Source organism: Platichthys flesus, chromosome 15 (genome assembly GCF_949316205.1).
Source record: "Platichthys flesus chromosome 15, fPlaFle2.1, whole genome shotgun sequence".
In the NCBI taxonomy this organism is placed as follows: domain Eukaryota; kingdom Metazoa; phylum Chordata; class Actinopteri; order Pleuronectiformes; family Pleuronectidae; genus Platichthys; species Platichthys flesus.
The window spans coordinates 2,062,823-2,083,110 of NC_084959.1; the positions used below are offsets into that span (position 1 = coordinate 2,062,823).

Below are 20,288 nucleotides of genomic sequence, written 5' to 3' on the forward strand. Positions count from 1 at the left end.
ATCAAGATAATCATCAAATCTCTTCTTAAAAGATTAATTGGGCAACAGGCAGACAACAGAAAACCATATTCAAACCTTATGGGATGTTTTTCAAACTGAGTGTCGCATAGGCTGTGGTGACGGCTTCCTCTAGTGGACAAACATATGTATTTAACCTATTAATCTTTATTATGCAGTGTTTCTTTTGTATTTTAGATTTATAGATGTGATGTATAGATTATTAGACGAATTGTAATTTGTGAAAATGGGCTATACAAATAAAATGTGATTGATTGATTGATTGAGATGTATCATCATTGAATACATAAAGAAAAACTGCATTATTTAGACATTTTAAATAATTTCATCGAAAAGACAAAGGACTAAACCTCTGGTTGAACAACTGTAATAACTTTAATGTTTCATGGTAAAAATCCCCCCCCCCCCCGCTGGTTCGTGGTTTATGAAACATGTGACGAGAGGTCATGTGTTTGTCATGTGTTTTTTTTGGCTCCTACCAGAAGGACCTGGGTTCTTCTCCTCTTCATCTCCCTGGACATGTGACACCAGACGCAGGACGAGCAGCAGGTCGTGTCCCAAAAGTCCTCAGAGATGGAGCCCTGCTCAAACAACTCAGGGATCATACAGGACAGATTATCTTCAGCAGGGTCACATGAAACCTACTGGATGTACATTCCTCTGAAACCTGGTGTGAGGCCGGGACAAGGACCAGGAAACATCTCTCTGGGTTTTGATGCAGTTCCAGATTTTATTTGAACAGTTTCTTCAACGTTAAGAATTTCCCAGATTCCCAATCTCCGTCCAATTCATGGATCTTGATTTTGAAATCTGACATATTTAGGGAACTATTATATGAGTGTGTGTAAGAAAAACTGACAAAGAGTTACACAAAAGCATAACAAACATGAGCCCTAATCTAATAGAGTTTAGATCAGATAATAACTCTGTGAATAAGATACTTATTACTAAATAAGTATCTTATTAGATAAGATAAATAACTAGATAACTTTACTGTACTATAATATATGTCACACTTCTCCAGCATGAAATCTTGTTGATCTCAAACGGAACTTTCAATTCACCAGATTGAGTGAGAATAAATCTTTACGTTTTGTCCTCACTTTGATGCCGTACCCTTCCGCATGGAGACTCTCATGGACACGGGATAAGACCACTGATGTCCAGCAGGGGGAGACAGAGACAGTCTCCGTGGTCCCTGGTCGTGAGGCAATAGTAAATGAGGTCACGTTAAAGAAACCATGTGTGTGTAATGTATGAGTTTATAAATCCCAAAATATCAGGGACTCAAACATTTAGTTGAGCCTGAAATTTCTATTTTCACTGACATTAGACCTTTTTCTGCAACCTTCTGAATTATTTAGTTAACCTCTTTTAGCTCATAAAACATTGATATATATACAATACAATAAAAAAAATCACATGCTCTTATTCTAATCTTTTTTCTAGAATATTTAAATCTGGATTCCAGTTTCTAGATCAGCAGAAGAATGTATGTGGGTAAACATTTCAAAATATCAATCTTGTAAATATAATATAATTACTTTTACGCACTGTGCTGCAAAGAACACAAACTGTTAAACACAAATTGGGAAACGAAAGGTTTCAGGAGAAGCTGTTATTTGTCCGTCAGTGCAGAAATACCCAGAACGCCTGAGAGCAGAAACTGGACAGACTGGTTTGACTGGAGTTCGTGACAGTTCAAGTCTCGCAGCTTCTCCGAGCTGAGCATCAAGACGAGGCCGTGACGTGAAGAACGATTATAATGTGACACTGGTTCTGTGGTTTTGTTTGAGTTGATATTTCTTAACAGAGCTGGTGAAGCTGCAGTCAGATTTATAAAACTTTAAAAAGCATGAAAAGTTTCTCTGCTTCAGCCACAGAACTGTTTTCCTGAGTCCTAAAGGATTTGTTTACACCAGGTGACGACAGAAGTGGAAAAAGACGGTCAGCGGTGCACTACTCCAGAGTACCACTAGGGGAACTAGAACCCCAATTGAGAATCACCATCGTGGACAAAGTCACGTATTTATGTTATTAAAGTTTCCCTCTTACTATTCAAAGCTCCTTTTATATTTTACACATTTTGAGATGTATAGATATAGGTCCTCTTAACAGCATTCAATACATCACAAACAAACAGATAATTGTTGACATTTTAATAAATTGTATTGACAATAAATCAATAATTAAAGCCACAACAATGGCTTCTTCACGTTTGACTGAAGATGAACATAAACAACAGATTTGATTATAAGAGCAAGAACAAGCAAAGGGCTTTAATCAATATGTTAATTGATCATCAATATGTTAATTGGTATTCAGTGGTGGATGGAATCGTCCACACTCGTACAAAAAGGATTGTGATGCAAAGTGTTTACAATTTTACAGATGAGGGATAAAAAGCACAGAGAAATAATTCCTAAAATGAGATTGAAGCTAATTGGATAAATTAAATTCTCTGTTTGTTTCATTATTTCTCTGCTGCAGCGAATCAAGAAAACACAGTCTGGAAAAAATCTATATTTTTGAATTAAACCTTTAGTTGAAGTTTGAAATTGATCGACTGTGGATTTTGTTTTTTTAGTTACAGGATGTGTTCAATGTATGAACGTTGGAATATTTATCTGAAAAAATATAAATCTATCTTTTGAATAAAACAAAAATACAAAACATATATGAAAGACTCTTATGATTCTAACTGTGTCCTTTCTTTCTGAAAGTAAAGTGAAGAGTAAATACAAAAGATAAGAATTCAATTTTAGTCTCAGCAGAAAAGACACAAAAATCCACATGTTTCCATTCATTTCTCTTTTTAGCAGCTTAAATAATTTTGATATTTCAGGCAAACATTCACTGCTGGAGGTTTTCAGTCTGACTTGAGGTCCCTCGTCCTTTTCGTGTGACGAGGGACGAGGGGTCGAGGGTTCTTCACTTGTGTCTCATGTGTGTTTGGCTCCGACCAGAAGGACCGAGATGTTCCTCTTCTTCATCTCTCTGGACATCTGGCACCAGCTGCAGGGGTTGCAGAAGGTGGAGAACAAGCAGTCCCTGCACATGGTGTCCTGCACAAGCAAACACAGGGACGAGGTCAGGTCTGATTCTAAAGCAGGTGATGTTTTAACCGAGTGACTTTCTGTGTTTGCAAATCGTCTTATTTTTAAAAAGCAAAGAAAAACACGAGCTCTCTGTTTATGTGCATTAATCTAACAGAGTTTCTGATGAGGAGACTCGCCGGCTTCTAACTGCTTCCTCTGATATAAGAACTGTGAGTTAGACACTTCACTAAATGACTAGATAACTTTATTGTGCTAAAATATCAGTCACTACTTGTTAACTGCAGCTTGTGAGGAGATCGTTTTAATCATTATTTGGCAAAAGTAAATTCAAAAATGCATTCACGTTGTTATTCACACATCATCACGTTGGTTTGACAAACTTTTTCACTTTAAATGTAAATTCAAACAAGGGCAACGCAAACCAGCTCGGTAAGATCCAAATGTAATAAAAGCTGATGAGTAGCTATGTTATAAAATAGGATATAAAATAAGAAACACATGAAACGATAAGATCTTTAGAGAGGACGGGTTGAACTACGTTATAATATTTTCCTCCAGAATCCATCAGAATGAGAATAACGATTTTAAGTTTTGTCCTCACTTTGATTCCGTATCTCTGCCGCATGGAGACTCTCATGGACATGGCGGCGGGCGGGATGAGACCAAACATGTCCAGCAGGGGGAGACAGAGACACTGCCCGTAGTCCCTGGTGGTGATGCAGGCGAAGCAGGGACAGCACCAGAAAGCAAAACAGCCTGAAACACACACACACAGATATGTTTAAGACATGAGGAAGTAAATGATGTTTTCCTCTTTAACTCTTCATCGAGCGTCTCTTACACTCAGGGACGTCCTGGCAGCAGTCACAGATCCCTGATCCCCACTCGTCCGACTCCCTGGATTCCATCACAGGCTGCGGCTGGTTCACCACCATCCGCGACATCTTGACTACTTAGTATTAAACTGGAAATAAAGAACGAACAGTTACTTCACATTTAAACTCCACATGGGAAAGCGAAGGTTGGATGACACAGGAGTTGTGGATGTAGTTGAGATCCCGGTCGTCTCACCTGTTGTGTGTCTGTGGAGCTCGGAGTCGTTGTGTCACAGCTGAGGTGTGCGACGAGAAGCTGTCACTTGTCCGGCAGAGCAGAACGCCTGAGAGCGGGAACTGGGCGGACTGGTTTCACCTGCATGACTTTCCCATCACGCTGCTTTGATCAGCATCGAGACGGGGGCGGGGCCTCGACGTGAGAATATAATGTGACACTCGTTCTGAAGCTCGGTTCGAGTTGATCTGCAAATCATTCAAAACTCATTTATAGAACAGTTATGAAAAGGGTGACCCTAACCCCTGACCCCAGGTCCAACCCCAACTCAAATCTTGACCCTATTTCTAACCCGACTTTGACCTCCGACCCCTGAGTAACAACAATCACAACTTGCCTTTTCTCCATTTCATGACGTGAACCAGGAAGGGTTGTCTGACTGGGAACTGAGTTTCTACACAGCCGACCGATAAAGATCTCATTAACGGGAATGTTAAGAATTCTCGGTGGAGGTCATGTGTGAGTCAATCGTGACTTCAAGAATGACAGGGGGGGGGGGGGGGGGGTTGTATTCGTCATAACTCTTCTTAACGTTTGTTCATAAACCCATAAGTTGAGGGCAAATGAATTCTGTAGCCAAAGCTTTTTAAAATAATGCAACGCACGGTTTCCCCTTTATTGCGCGCAGCTCCTAATAATAGCCGGGATCAAACCTGTGACGTTCCAGTCGCACAACCAACGAGTCACATCACAGCCTCACAAAGTTGTTCAATAACCAAACAGATGGACATGATGACACAACAGACGTCGCCTCTTTTAGAAGAATCAGGGCGAGAGACGTTTTGTAAATAAACCGCTCCCATTTGTTAACAAGTACACTTCAGAAACTTTGTACTGAAGCAACAACGTGGACTGTGAACCACAAACCACAGTGGAGACGCTTCACTGCCGGTTGGAGAAGAAGAAGAGGAGAAAAGGTTTTGTGTGGAGGTTTGAAAGGTTTGATGTGACCTCAGGGATCTCTGATAGAAACCGGAGGCTGCTCTGCCCTGAATTCCTGCTCAGCTGAGAGACACAGGTTTCATGACGCCGGGCTGTGTGTGATGGGTCATAGATATTTTCAATGTGCGCGTCGGAATGATTTGATCACCGGGGATTAACCTCTGACAGGACAAACTGGAAATACCTGAACACAGAGTTGTGTTTCAACGAGACGTCGGCCGATCAGCGACCCGATGACAACATCTTTTATTTGCCGATTCAGCCGAGAGCTTAAAAAACATTAAACATCTGTCGAACACCACAAGAGCCCGAATTGAACCATTACAGGTCTCGGTTGAATCGAGGGAAAGTGGACGTCTGTGTTTGATCTTCGAGAACCTGCAGACACCTGAGTTTGTGTAGACGTTGTGTTGGACTCACGTTAGACCAACAACCACTCACACTCGGCCACTCAAATGGAACTTGTGAGCTGGTAGCTGTTCACTTGACTTCATGCAGACGATCAACTTTGCGGTCTAGGGTTGTAGTTGTCAGAACTCAGCACGTCCACTGACCTGAAACACAACTGATACGCTGGATATTACCCATGATCCTCTGCTTCCTGAGCCAGAAGAGCTGCAGCTGTAACAAATCCACCAAACTCTGTTTAAGAATTCATCATGTTTTCAAAGTTTCCTGCTGAATATTGGAGATAAACTCTGTTTTTTAATAACTTCTGAGTCTTTTTAACTGATCTCAGTTCAGCTCCACTCTTCAGCTGCAGCTGGTTGTGACAGTCTGTGACTCTCAGTCAGTTCTTCTCACAGGAGATGGAACCCACTCACCAGAGTCACAGAGACGCTCAGGAAGTGAAGGAGGAAACTTTCTCCCTGTTCACACTCACTCATCAGACTCATTCTGAAGCTGCTGTTTTAAGATGTTAAAATGTTGAGTGCTGCTTTAAATAGATTTTGGATCCAGCCTGGGCCTCTGCAGCTTTCCCATTACCTCTGGCCCAGTTCTCGGACCTCCATGAGGCAGCACACCCTGATCAACAAGGCCCCTGTGCACCAGCATCCAGCTCCAGGGCTGCAGCAGTGAGTCAGCAGGTGAGCAGCAGCGTTCAGAGGCCGCTGAGCTCATGATTCAGGGAAATCCTTGAATGTTTGGAATAGCAGCAAACATGTCGTAATATCAGATTACAACAGGGAGCGTTCTGCTGCCTGTCACACAACTGACACACAACACACAACTGACAAGGTGCAAACACAAAAACATGCAGAAGAAGAGAAGAAGGAAAATGCACAGGTTGTATTTTTGGCCATTTCTCCGAAGGCGTTCCACAACAAAGGAACATTTAATATTGAACAATAAGAAAAGATGACATCACGATAGTGTGGGTGTGGTGAACAGAATAGAAAGTTCTATAATACTCACTCCTCCAAGGAGGTTATGTTTTCACCCCATCGTTTTTTGTAAGAAACTTTACGCAAAAAGTAAAAAACGGATTTCCCTAAAACTTGGTGGAAGGATGAGGTCTCTGGAGCCAGACGCAGGATTTCATTCCCTTTGCTGTGACTCTGTGAGATAAGGAGTCGCTCAACAAATTTAGGTTTTGATCCAGATGAAGGGGAGGAAGCAGGAAATATTGTTTTTAATCACTTTCTTTAACATTTTCACCAATTTATTCAATAATCAAGTCAAATAAGTATTTATTTCTTGTTTAGTTTCTAAATTCATAACAGGACCACTTCAGATTTTCTATAGTGAAGGTAACTGTCTTCATATAAGTGTGTGAGAGGCCCATACTGAAGCTCACACACACACACACACACACTCACACACACACTCTGGTGTCCATCTGGCAGACAAACCTGCTGAACTCAGAGCAAACAGCAGAGCAGCAGCCGGAGGTTACAGTCCAGCTCCTGTCAACACGGTGAAGACGATCGGTCCAGTTTGTCCCATGAGGTGATCTAGATTCGAGATTAACACAGACTCGATAAATCAGGATTATAACTCAGAGTTTAATCAAACACCGAATGAAGCAGCTGCAGCAAACCTGTCTCCAGAAAACGTTTCATATTCAAGATATTCAATCGATTTTCAAATAAATGAAACTACAAGATTCAAATCAACAAAGCACAAACACAATCATCTACAAGTGTTGGGTTAAACCTTTAAAACATGGAGTTGCCTCTACACATGTACTGTTTATGTACACGTAGCAGCTTTAGCATCCAATGAGGGTTCTGCCTGTGGCCTGATGAGCCTGAGACCAGCTCACTAGCTTCTGCAGCGTGTCACAAAGACTACAGGATGGATTTCCATGAAACTCTGTGTGATTTTCTCTAATATTGGGTTTTACCTTGTTTCCTAGGCAGAGGTCTGAGCTCTACTGAGTGACATTCAAGTTATTATGTAGCTTCACCATCAAAAACTTTGGTCCTATGTTATGGTTTCATGTATAAGAAGGTTTTCTGAGGATCTGTTTTACAGTAGCATCGTCGTGAAAGTCTAAAGAATGACACAGACCACCGCCAAGGACCGGCTGTCCCTTATGACAACACATTTAAATTCACTAGTTCCAGGTTTTTGTTTTAATCTGCACCAAATTTCAAACACTTATTGATATAACTCTTCAAAAACGTCCTATCACGCAATGTTAAAGAAGGAGAAAAGAAATTCCTGGATCCGTCAACCGAGCTTTGAGATAATCCGCTTTTCTCAGTAAAGCAGAAGACACCAGAACCTCCTGGTGGAGCTAATAACACAGAGATCTAGATGAAATCATCCGACTCATTCACCTGACTGATGTCTATGAGTGTGATGTGGTGCTGCTGGGCTGAATCTGAGGGGAACTCGGGCCTCGGCTCGTTTTCACTCCAGCTCTGTTTTATCTCCAACAGCTTCAGCTCCTTAATGCTCCACTTAGTTCCTCAGCCGGGACTCGTCCTGTCCTGCCGGCGGTTTGCTGCAGGTACAGAGCAGAGACTCTGCTGCTGCTGCTGGAAGGAAACATGCTCCCAGTCTGCAGGAGAGGTTCTATAAGTGCTGTGGATTAAAGCAGAACAGCTGCTCCTCACATGTGGGAAAGTACATCTCCAGAACAACGGAGCCGGTTCCATGTGCTGATGAAAACCACATGAGGAGGCTGACAGCTCAGGAAAAGCTCCCAAATTGACCTGGATTTGAGGATGTTGAGCCGTGTAAAATGTGACATGTATGTGCATTCGTCTGCTGTACAGACCGACTTCTTGCTCTACTTTCCATTGTCTTCAGCTGTAACGCAATGTGGAGTTGTTAGTATTTGGCACGTGTTCGTTTTAAAGTATTTTTAAACTACATTTCATCGCCAGATTCTATAGGACGAACTTGGCCACGTAAGGAGTCGAACTTTGTCCCAGTAAACTCATTTAAGGGGGGCTGTGTGTGTGTGTGTGTGTGTGTGTGTGTGAGAGAGAGAGAGGGAGACCAAGAGTGAGAGAGAGAGACAAAGAGAGAGAGTGAGGGGGGGATTGGAAAAGAGCGAGTGAGGGGTCAGATGGAGCAGTCGGTCCTGAGAGGAGGACGAGGAGAGAAGACAGAATTCAGGTTTGAACTGAATCTACAGCTTTGTGCTCATTCACTTCTTTGTGTGTGTTTGTGTTCATATATGTGTTGAACTGTTTGACTGTGGATCTGCTGCATGTCGTCGTGTGTTCATGCGTCTGTAGATGTAAACTTAGAAATGAAGAATGAAGAGGTTCCTTTCTGATTTCTTTGTTATATCGATCTGCACAGTTTTATTTGGGGCGTTGATGAGACTCAGGTCAGCAGTTCATTGTCCTGCTGGTCGACGTTCAGCTTCCAGCAGGGCACCGGGTGAGACACGTGAGATTATGCAGCACATTGCACCACAAGTACAAAAGAGAACTTTTATCTTTTGCATTAAGGCAAAAAAAGAACACGTTGCTAACAAAAAAATACTTTTGCTGTGGAAACTAATTATGAAACCTTTATACAAATATAAGTGTGGTTGATGTTTAGCAGAGAGACGTATAACGTTGAAAGTCAGTGACATGTTGATGTTTATATCTTTTTCTAATCTATGCCATAGATTAAAAACATCAGTTAAATACATTTCCGACAGAGACTGCACATCTGAGCGGAGCCGAGTCGGATGCCTCATGAAGTCGATGCTCTCTTGGCTCATAAATCATAAATCTATATTTCCTGTCTTAAAACCTGGAGATGGAAGATGTTTCTGTCACCAAACCAAAAACATGAACTTCCAGAATCAAAAGAGCTGATGACTGAAGTCAAAACTATAACTTCTTGTTTTTATATAATTTTAACTTGTTATCTTATAGCTTCATTTATAATCTGCATCCATAACTAACCTGTGAATGATTCAAATCTAAGATACAAATCTTGTTCTGACTGTTCCAGTTTATCTTATCTGAGTATTTACACACATGTTCCCCAAATTCAGGCTCATACAGTTCGTGTCATTTGAAGCCTGAGTTTGTTTGAGTGGGTCAGTTAGATTTAATAACCATTGCTATTAGTAGAAACATATTTGAGTCCTTATTTTATTAATATGTAAAACATGCAGAGTCAGACTCAAAAAACGGTTCAAATGGTTTATTTTAAGAGATTTTTGACATCGAACTCAGAAAGAAGTGTAAAAAATATTCATATTTGAACATGTTTCATCCGCTGTAGGTTCAGCTGCTGCCACGTGCTGCCACCTCCTGCACCTCCTCACAGAAGAAGCTGACCTTCACGTCCTCCCTCAGCTCAGAGGCTTCATCAGGGTCTCCACTACATTCTTCTCCCAACGTTGTGACCAGCAGCTTCAGGGGCCTCAGGTTAGTTCAGCCTGAAGCGTGACGAACCACAGGCAGGAAAGGATCCTGTTTCACCTCGGCATATATACAGGGAGGCTCGTTACTGGATCTCTGCCTCCCCCTGGTGATGCAGCAGAAGACCACAGCTCTTTAATTCACTGCTTATGGCCAAGTCCACTGCAAATGAGAAGGTGATAGAAATTATAATAAAACTGCAAATGTTTAGAAGAAAAAGTCTGAAAACTAAGCTTTTTTATTCCTGCTGTTATTTCTCATTCCTCTACTTCTTTCAGGATCCAGCTTCTTAGATTGAGAATCACACTGATGTCTTATCTTCTAACCTCTTTCCTTTAATCTGTTCTACAATTACAGGTTTTTCCAAATTGAATCGAAGATCCACTGCTTCATACGAGGAGTTCCTGCAGCTGAGGTGGAGACATGCCGGTCGTCAGAAACCCAGAGACCTCGGCTCCTGTCCCGGGCAGGAGCTCCACCTCGCCGGGGCCTCGACTCCCTGACCTCCAGGAGAAGCTGCACAGCCAGCCGGACTCCTTCCTCACCGCGGCTCGCCTCCTCCGCGGAGGATGGGTGGAGGAGCTGCAGCTTTCCCATCCAACTCAGCCAGCACGTCAAACATGTCCCCTCAGGTCCGGTGGAGATCCCAGCCACGTGGAGGTTTGCTTGAAGGACCCCAGGAGAGGACGACTTCCTGAGGACAGAGAGACGGACTCAGAGAAATCTGCAGATGAAGTAAAACCAGTGGACGGAGGAGTAGAGAGAGATGGACTCAAACAGAAAGCTGGACGGGCGTTCTCAGTTCACAGACAGAAAGGCGTTGTGTGTATCTGGGCGTCTGGATGTCGCATCACGTGCAGACGGCCCCGGAGGTTCAAGGCCCCGATCCTTCCAGTCATAGCTGAGATGTAGTCGAGTGCGTTAGAAAACCACAACGAGGTTAGAACAGCCTTTAGGGGTTTGAAACTCTTCTTGTGATTGTTGTGTTTTGTTCATTCAAATTAAAATGTGTCCAAATAATACGTGTTGGTCTTCTGGTGCCGCCATGTGAGTTAGAGTCTGTGAATAAAGATGGCCGACACGACAGGTCCCCAAAGAGTGAAGCCAAAGTGTCTTCACCGCCCCCTGGTGGCTGGCAGCAGTCGAGTTCATAAACCGGCGTCTCCTCGGTGTTAGCAGATGGGACATGGACCAGTCTATGGTGAACACCGTCATGTCCTCTTTATGAAAACAAAGAATTTCCCCCAAAATTTAGAACATTTTCAGTTAGTCTGGTCTTTTATGTTTATGTTTATTTTTATCACCAATAAAACATTATGCAGCTCCGGAGGAAAAAGGAAAAAAGCAGCTCATTGACTATAGAATAATAGTGTTTAAAATAACCTTGATAAACACAGAACTTCTATTCACTGTGTTACAAAGCACTTAACAAGAAGAAGTAAAACACAAACAAGGCCGAGGAGCAAAGAGACGCCGGTCACATAAGAAATAAACAGTTCAATGAATTAAGCAAACTAAATTTATAAGTAAAATCAATAAAAATGTAACATTCCTGAGATGGTCTTAAGGCAAATGTGACAGAAAACCTGTCTTTGCACTGGTAAAGGTGATAAATCCACCAGTAATAAAGACAATAATCATATTTAATTCTAATATAAAGATAAACCCAACTGTTTAACATTAGATACTAACACCTACACTTTAGTTGAGTTAATCAGATTTGTCATTAATCCAATGATTTACACATTAAATGGGAGAATTAAAAGATTAAGAGAAATAACTTTATCAGATTTATAACGTATCAGAAACATCCTAATGGTTTTATTATCAAAAGAATTAGAATAATCTGCTCTTACCTTTAGATATCTGATATGTGAATATCATTATCTAAAAAAAGGAAAAGTTCATAAGTGATGTTTCCGCCCGGTCTCGAACCGGGGACCTTTCGCGTGTGAGGCGAACGTGATAACCACTACACTACGGAAACTGATTCATACAACCACAAGCTATCTTGAACAGTATAGTGAGAATTATATAATATATAATAATAGATCCTTTGTGAAACTGTTCTAATTTATTTAGATCCCAGTGACGAAGTAAATGTGTTTCAGGGCATCACTACTTTTAAGCAATTAACTAAAGTTAAATATTCCCAAGAAAACTAATCACTGAGAATAGGATCTATTATTTATTTTAAATATATTGAAACTCCTTTTTGTATAATAATTAAAGAACCTATTGTCATTATTTAAATGCCCTTCCCTTCCCTAATGATTGTTATAGTAGTGAACCCTGAACTCAGTGTATAGATACAACCACCAGGAAACTAATCAGTTATTGATCATGGATCAATTTGTCTAAGGGAAACCGTCAATAAAGTAATTTCCACTTCACCGAGAGAATATAAACTTTAACTGATTCATGCACTAATGTGAACTGGCATTCTGAGGTCCTCTGGGTTTAAAATGTGTGTTTCTCTACAGTAACACTGTGCCCTTAAAACAATGTTCTTAAATAAGAAAAGAAATGATTAAACTAGTCAATGTTGCCTCACATCATTATCAAGAGTAATATTAATCATTAACAGTACACAAAATCACAAACGAGAATGTTTATTACTAATAAATGGTCAGACACTAGCTGAGGAGACTTCAGAGACCTGAAGTCAGACCAAAAAGAAATGAAGCAGACATTTAACTTGAGCGCAGGTGACACCTAACAAACACAAACTAAAGCAAACTAGAAAACAATTAGTTGACCCACAGTTACATGTGGTTGAGTCACGACCCCCCCCCCCCCCCCTTCTACATGGATATTTCCAGATGTTAGTTCCCTGGTAAAAATCAGAACGTCCTGGAAGACGCTTCAGCCTTTGAGGAAACACAACACAAGTATAAATTCATTCTTGGTACACTGGACTCCAGCTTTAAAAAGAAAAGTTCATAGTGAAGCAGAATAACTTTGTCATTACAGATCACCGGGTTGTGTTGCTGCAACAAAACAAAGCCAGTTTCGACCAATTTGGACAACAGAACTTTCTAAACCTTTGACTCTTCAACCCCAGAACCTGGAAGCATCAGAACAAAAAAATAAAAAATACTGAAAACTTGTTTTTATTGTCAAAAAAGCTCCTTTACAGCGCCATGATTTTTTCAACCTGTAAAGCCAACAAACATGTAAAATACAACCCTTACAATACATTAGAATCAAAACAGGTACCAAAAAGTACAGTAAAAATTACACTTCCGTCGGTGGAAATGTGGAAGGGGGGAGAAAAAAAAATAAACACAGAAGGGAAAAGTAAAAGCTAAAAAATTATAGGATTAAAAAAACAAAAAGGAAAAAAAAATAAACATGGAAAAGTTACATTTCAGATGTTTTCTGTACAAATGGTCTTCTGTCATAAAAGAGGTCGAGTTCGGCCTGGTGTGTCCGGTCAGCGGTCGCTTTCATTGGATCGCTGAAGTCCTGTGGAAGGAGACAAACACTTGGTCACTTCTTCATTAAAAACAACATCTCACACTTTCAACATTTTATCCAATTTGAGCTCTTGATCCTGAGATCAGAGCGCGGTGGATTTAATTTGCAGATCATCCTGATCAAAATAAAGACAGTTTCCAGTTCAACTCCTCCAACATGTCGATTCAGGGTCAAGACACCGACTCTGAACCGGTTCCATGTCCACTGGAGGACCAGCGTTTCATTTCTGTTCATAATAAAGGCTCCAAAATTAACCCAAAAAATATACAATGACTTTATTGGTAATTTAACCAAAAGATTACATGGCAGTACAGGTGGGAGCCAGAGCTGGACCTAAACTACAAAACAAAAACATGTCATGCAGGAAGAGCTGCAGAAAAGCAAAGATGAACACAAGCGTCAGTTCTCTTCCAAAAAGGAAAGGCAGGCAAAGCAAAAGTTCAAATGACCTGAAAGCAGAGTGACACAAGCTTTAAAGCCTCGTAGACTTTCTAACATGAATGGCAATCGACGGAGTTCTTCAGCTATGGTGACACACGTGCACATAAGGGTTCTCGAGTTTGCGGCGGTCGGGGGTTACCCTTCTGTACAGCCCTAAATCGGAACTATGGCTTTGTGCGGGTGGGATTTCAGTGCCTGTGCTCATGGGTGTCGTGAGAGTATGTAAATGGGAGGTTCTTAAAGCCATGGGATACCTTGCAATACCATGTCATCATCAGTATGGCTTGTAGCCTGTCTGGTGTCCCCCCCGTCTGGGGGTTTTGCCGTAGCTGGCGTTGCCCTGGTCTGTGGAGCCTAAAGACAGAATAGACCAAGTTAGAAACAGATTTCAATTTAGAGATGTTAAAAAAAGGAGTTGTTGTGGTCAAACATGTCCTGGACTCAAAAGGCATGTGACTGGTGTGGTGAATTTAACACGTGTGCAAAAGATGTCAAATCACTCCTATGAGCGGTGTCTGCACTTTAACAGTCCAATAGGAGATGAAGCTCCGGTAGGTTGCTCATCGTTTAATGTGTATTCCTGTTAACGACACAAACTGTAAGTGTTAATTTCTTGAGTTGTGTCTGAATTCAGGGGCCGTTTCCTCCAGAGGCTGCAGACTGATGGCGTCACAGCGGTACAACTACAGCGTCCCATTTCAAAAGCTCCTTCGAGTGCGTCCGTCCGCTCCCGAGCAACTACGCATTCGACTGGTGGGTCTTGAAGGATTCGACCTATCAGGATTAGTTGCGTGCCGGTTGGTGACAGAGCTAATGAGCTAACGGTGCGGGTGACCGGACTGCAGCGGCTCAAGGTAGCTAATGGTGCAACGTAAAGAGCGGGAAAAGCTGGCGACAAATAGGAAAAAGGACACAAGCATATGACAGTTTGTCTCCGCATACTTACTGTAATCATATCCGGTACCGCCATACCCATAGTAACCAGAATTGTAGTCATAGTTGCCATAGCCGCTGTATCCACCGTAGCCATAGCCCTGGTTCCCACCATAGCCCTGGTTCCAGTAGTTTCCACCATAGCCCTGGTTCCAGCCTTGATTCTGACCTGAGTCACAAAGAGCGAAGCAGTTTGAGTTTCATCAGTCGGACCAATATGTGGATTTGTTGAATTAGCTCCAGGTCTCAGAACGGTTTAGTTGAATGTTCATAGTGAAACTCTGAAATCAGGTCACCAACTCTAAGAGCAGGTGAACCGACTGAAATTCAATTCTGAGGTCAATATCGCAAGTTCATTAAATATATAGAGTCAGATGAAATGAGAACAGTCTCTGCTGGACGGGTCGTACCGTTCCTCTCTTTACTGAGCTAGTGAACTTGCTGCAGGTAGAATAAATGGGGCAAGTCTTCTTATACAAGCCCCACAACACAGGATTTAAAAAACACAAGTCAGGCCACTACAGACTCCTCGTCCTTACCTCCACGGCCTCGGCCCCGTCCTCCGCCACCGCCTCCACCATAACCGCCACCACCACCTCCTCCTCCACCACCACCACCGCGTCCTCCTCCGTACTGCTGCTGCTGGTACACCTCCTTGGGCTGAGCGATCTTCAGCTCACACTGCGGAGGAGATGTAAACACTTTAAAATCCTGGCCTTGTCCACTAAACACTGAAATCACTAAGGTGTTCAAGATCAGAGGCGACCATTACATGTTCATTTAATAAAAGTGACAATAAACTACCACTTGCCAAGAGCTCACAGCTGTAATGTGTGAAATGGGCGAGAGCCAGAACCTTTTCAGTTGATAGTTGGCAATGAACCCAGAGGTGCTGAAGTAAACTGTGTGTACGTACCCTTCCACCCTGGATGTTGTGGAACTTCTTCTGCAGACACTTGTGGACGCACGCTTCTTCTTTGTATGTGATGAAGATGAAGCCCCGCCTTTTCTTCGATTTGGGGTCCATGGGAAGTTCAATGGTATCGATCTGGAAGAACAGGGCGGAGAAACCTGTTAGAACACGTTGGTCATGCTCCAACAATTACACAACACACACTTCAGTCTTAACTGCTCCAACAGAAGCTTGGTTGATTAATCTGCAACTTGATTTTGACTCGTAAATAGGAATGATGTGATATGTCACCAAAAGAGCTTACTTAGAAAACTCAAACTTCAGTTCAATGAGATTTAGTTCTGTAAAAACGATCAAAGCCGTTAATCTGACCTTCTGTTAAAACACAACACTAGACAGTCTGAGATTAAAGGGGGGGTGAGTGTGACAGCCGGAGTATCATCTGAATGTTTGGTGAAACCAACCTCTCCGAAGGTGCCAAAATATTCCCGGATGGCGTCCTCCGTCGTCTCAGGGTTCAAACCTCCGACAAATATCTTAACTGGCTCCTTCTTCATGGCCATCGCCTTCTTGGGGTCGATCTGACGCCCGTCCAGTCTGTGTTCCTTCTGCTCCAGCACCTGCACACAAACACATTGTTAAGATGGAGAACAGCGTAAAATGAGACCTTAAATGATCATGTCTACAGAGAGGAGGGTCAGCACAGCCCTCATCTGCTCCTGTGTTCCTCGTGTATTCACCTTGTCAACGCTGACGGCGTCTTTGAAGAGGACGAAGCCGAAGCCCCGGGAGCGTCCGGTGCTGGAGTCCATCTTGATGGTGCAGTCCGACACCTCTCCGAACTTGCTGAAGTAATCCTTCAGGTCCTTTTTACTCGTGTCCCAGCTGAGACCACCGACGAACATTTTCCTGCAAACAAAGAGACCATGTGCCGTTAATTGACTGCTCTTTGTTTCCCACTTATTTCACAGGTAGAGTAGAAAGCTTTATCATTTCTACTTGTGTTTATACCAGCACTTTTGATATGTTCGGTTTAGTTCTGAATACCAAAAAGGTGCTCGTACAACTTAAACGTGGCCAATCCAAGGGAAACACTTACCCAGCATCCTCTTCTCCCTTGCTGGCATCAATCTTGCCTCCGTCTGTGCCGTTGTCGGTGCCGTTATCCTGACCCTCGCCCTGGCCTTCCTCCTGACACTCGTCCAGCGCATCTTCCTGAACTTCTTCCGGCGCATCTTCCTGAGCCTCTTCTGGAACCTCGTCCTGAACCTCTTCTGGAACTTCCTCCGGGCAATCGTCTCCGGCCATCAGCTCTTGCTCCTGCTCGGCTCCGTTCTGGTCCTCCTCTCCCTCGTTGCCGTTCTGCTCTGAGGTCTCCATGAGCAGATTCTCGGAGTCTGACATTGTGACGGTGAGGCTCTTTAAAGACTGCAACAGGAAAGAACAGCACATAAGAAACAAACCTTGATTTGATGACATAAGAAACAGGTTTGGTAAACTGATTTTTAGTTATGAAACGCTGGCAGCAGATTTACGATAATTTCTGTTTACTTAAGGTTGCTGGATTTGATTTTGAACTTATTCAAACAATCAGTACATGTGGTTCCTAACAATGAGATTGAAGCCATTTTGCAGAGAAAAAAAAGAATCGTTCATTTACACAGAAGTACTACAAAGTAAAAGAACAAATCCACAAATTCCAGATGCTCGTTATACAATTCAACAATCAGTTTAAATTTTCGTGCATAACCTAAAGGGTTAATCAATTAACCAACCGGGACATCGTGTTTTCTATTGATCCACGTGAACTGAGCCGCTCGGCTTCAGAACCCGAGGACACGTTTTCAAACAAAGACAATGAATCCGTGTCGAAACGTTTGCTCGAGCTCAACAATGCGGATCGTTCATTGTGCTTCAGTTTCGGCGGCTAACATGCCCGTTAGCATGGAGCTACAACCGCTAGCTAACCGGTGGGTCCTAAACTTTGTATTAGCAATATATCGTTGCAGCTTGATGGAGAAATGGTGGAAGAATCGGCTGAAAATCGAGTAAATAACTCGGTTACGTGACTGGTTCGCCGGGAAACACAAAGAGAAACCGTGCAGCTCCATGCTAACGCTGCAGCGGACCGCGCTTTGCTCCGTTACCGCTCAGAGCGGCGTGCGGGCCCGGCTAGCAGATGGGCAAACCCCGGTGGTTGTACAACCGGGGAAACACACGGAAACATGCGGGAAAACACCACCGACATTACGGCTGGAGCGGCCGCGGAGCCTCGGCTCGCTTGATGTGGCCAAACCGAGCTTTCCATTCAACAGCGATGGCGGCGTGTAGCCACATTAGCTTCGCTGCGGCTAACGGGAAGCTAAGCTAGATTCGTGGCTAACAAGAGGATAACACTGAGATTAAAGGCGAAGCGGCGCAGAGGGTTAAACGGGCGCGTTCGGCCGAACATCGTGGTTCGTGCTCGATTCCGCAAACACAGCAAATAATCACATTCTTACTTTGAGGGGAAAAAACCAGCGACGCCGACCCGCTGCTCAAAATGGACACTCTCCAAATTCGCCGCTAACTCGTGGCAGGATTTATATGACCGGATGTAACGGAGCGCAGCGTCACGTCACAGTGACGGCGGCCGCGATTGGACGAGAGGGGCCCCGGCGAGATTGAAGGCGTCACGTCATTGGCTGATGACGAAGAGAAACGAGAGAAGCAGCACATAAAGGAACTGGAGAACCTTCCTGCTTCCCGTCGCCTCCCTGCTCCTTCTACTTTCACTGCTGTTTCGTTCTGATTATAAAACACGACAGAATATAAGTTCAGGGTTAAAGTTTGACTTTTAGTTTGAAGACGAGTTTTCCTCCCGAGTGAAGGTTTCAAACTTCTTTATGAACACACACTGAGCTTGAGGAGTTGTGTGTCGAACCTCCTCACGGTGCACAAAGCAGCTGCAGTATAGTGAAACATACAGTATGGGACTTGTGCACGGTGGCTGAGAAAGCTCGACACGGCACATTAACCCGTGCAAACAGAGACAACACGTGCAAGTAGAAAAAGTATGTTCCTCCATTTGACTTAATGTGCTGCATCAAGTCCTAATATGTGTAGATACAGACACAACCTGCAAAAGTCACAACATGTCCAAAAACAGAAACGTGCTGCAAAAAGTCACAACGTGTCCAAAAACCGAAACTTACTGCAAAAAGTCACATGTCCAAAAACAGAAACGTGCTGCAAAAAGTCACATGTCCAAAAACAGAAAAGTGCTGCAAAAAGTCACAACGTGTCCAAAAACAGAAACTTACTGCAAAAAGTCACAACGTGTCCAAAAACAGAAACTTACTGCAAAAAGTCACAACGTGTCCAAAAACAGAAACGTGCTGCAAAAAGTCACAACATGTCCAAAAACAGAAACTTACTGCAAAAAGTCACAACGTGTCCAAAAACAGAAACGTGCTGCAAAAAGTCACAACATGTGCAGATACGTAAAACCTCTTCATCTCTTTCATTAACCTGGCTGTAGTTCAGTGCTTTTGGAAGTTCCTTCACCACTGGCCAGTAGCAAACTCCAATAACATGAAGTTGAATTATATCCAGGAAACATTCCAGTTGTCGTTTTCTTAATTTGTAGTGGGTCTCCATCGCACTTTTGTTATATTGCTGATGTAGAAAAATGTTTTTTATTAAGGCCTTTGCTTTTGGTCAAGAAAAAAGAATCTATGAAGAAGTGAATTCGTTTTTTTCACAGTTTCTATTTCAGTAAAGATGTTTCCATTGACCCCTGTTGACCTCCACCCACACCATGTGCAACCTGATCTTTCTCTCTCTGTTGTCATCCCAATGGACTGTTAATAAAGATGGACGACATGACGGCTCCTAATCTGTGGAGCCAAAACGTCTTGATCTTTATGTTCTCATCAAACTGTGATCACATTAAACACTTGAGAAAAAGACCAAACCTGAGGCCCAGGGCGACTGTTTGGCTTCACCCTGGCACCGTGAACTACGCCTGCCAGCCAGGGTCAAGTCCAGGCACGACCTGAGATATGAGCGTGCACACACATACACACACACACACATACACATACAACGTGCACGCTCCCTGCACATACACACTGAAACGTGTGACTGTGGAGACGGTTGTGTTTCTCTAGCCATGGTCACTTGTGAACAAAGCGCTGAGGACTGCAGTGACCACAGGTAAGAACACAGCTCCCGTCCATTCACACGTACACACTTCATACAGTAAACTTCACTTCAGACTGTTTGTATGAGTAAACACAACACGCTGATCTGCATGAAGATGAGCAGCACGAGGATCCAGTCAGCACGTTGAACTCCCACAGAGCTCGTAGGCCTCGGAAAGTTCTCACCATGATCAGCTGAGGATTATCAAAACGTGACCAAATCAGGCCTCGCTGCATTTGTTTGTTTTCATGTTGATTTAAATTTGTGTTTTGATCTCTTCAGGCTTTACGCACCCAGGCCCATGTGAACATTGAGGATTCACTATCCTGCTGTATGAGCCTGGGCGCCATCTTAGATCAGCTGATAGTGGCCCGGGAAATT

At 43.0% G+C, this 20,288-nt stretch overlaps 2 protein-coding genes, 1 long non-coding RNA gene and 1 other non-coding gene across 5 annotated transcripts; 1 reads left to right on the forward strand and 3 right to left on the reverse strand.

Annotated features, from left to right (window-relative positions):
- Positions 1-2,766: 2,766 nt before the first annotated feature.
- LOC133969158 (cornifelin homolog B-like) lies at positions 2,767-4,249 on the reverse strand. Its single transcript, XM_062405444.1, has 4 exons — positions 4,149-4,249; positions 3,919-4,041; positions 3,679-3,833; positions 2,767-3,083 (listed from the first exon to the last, which is right to left on the reverse strand). The coding sequence occupies exons 2-4, from the start codon at positions 4,019-4,021 to the stop codon at positions 2,961-2,963; spliced, it is 381 nt and encodes a 126-aa protein (XP_062261428.1). The 5' UTR covers positions 4,022-4,041; positions 4,149-4,249; the 3' UTR covers positions 2,767-2,960.
- Positions 4,250-8,590: 4,341 nt separating this feature from the next.
- On the forward strand, positions 8,591-10,975 carry LOC133970091 (uncharacterized). Its single transcript, XR_009924267.1, has 3 exons — positions 8,591-8,702; positions 9,816-10,131; positions 10,313-10,975. It is a non-coding gene; the product is annotated as an uncharacterized LOC133970091 (long non-coding RNA).
- An 894-nt stretch (positions 10,976-11,869) lies between these two features.
- trnav-cac (transfer RNA valine (anticodon CAC)) lies at positions 11,870-11,942 on the reverse strand. Its single transcript has one exon. It is a non-coding gene; the product is annotated as a tRNA-Val (tRNA).
- A 609-nt stretch (positions 11,943-12,551) lies between these two features.
- LOC133969529 (heterogeneous nuclear ribonucleoprotein A/B-like) lies at positions 12,552-18,343 on the reverse strand. Of its 2 annotated transcripts, XM_062406082.1 has the most exons (9): positions 18,224-18,343; positions 16,822-17,150; positions 16,463-16,631; positions 16,187-16,342; positions 15,726-15,857; positions 15,349-15,490; positions 14,823-14,978; positions 14,131-14,230; positions 12,552-13,423 (listed from the first exon to the last, which is right to left on the reverse strand). In XM_062406082.1, exons 2-8 carry the CDS (start codon positions 17,124-17,126, stop codon positions 14,151-14,153), a joined length of 1,140 nt encoding a protein of 379 aa, XP_062262066.1. In that variant the 5' UTR covers positions 17,127-17,150; positions 18,224-18,343; the 3' UTR covers positions 12,552-13,423; positions 14,131-14,150. The 2 variants fall into 2 exon arrangements, with proteins under 2 accessions (XP_062262066.1, XP_062262067.1); XM_062406083.1 differs by lacking the exon at positions 14,131-14,230.
- Positions 18,344-20,288: the final 1,945 nt, after the last annotated feature.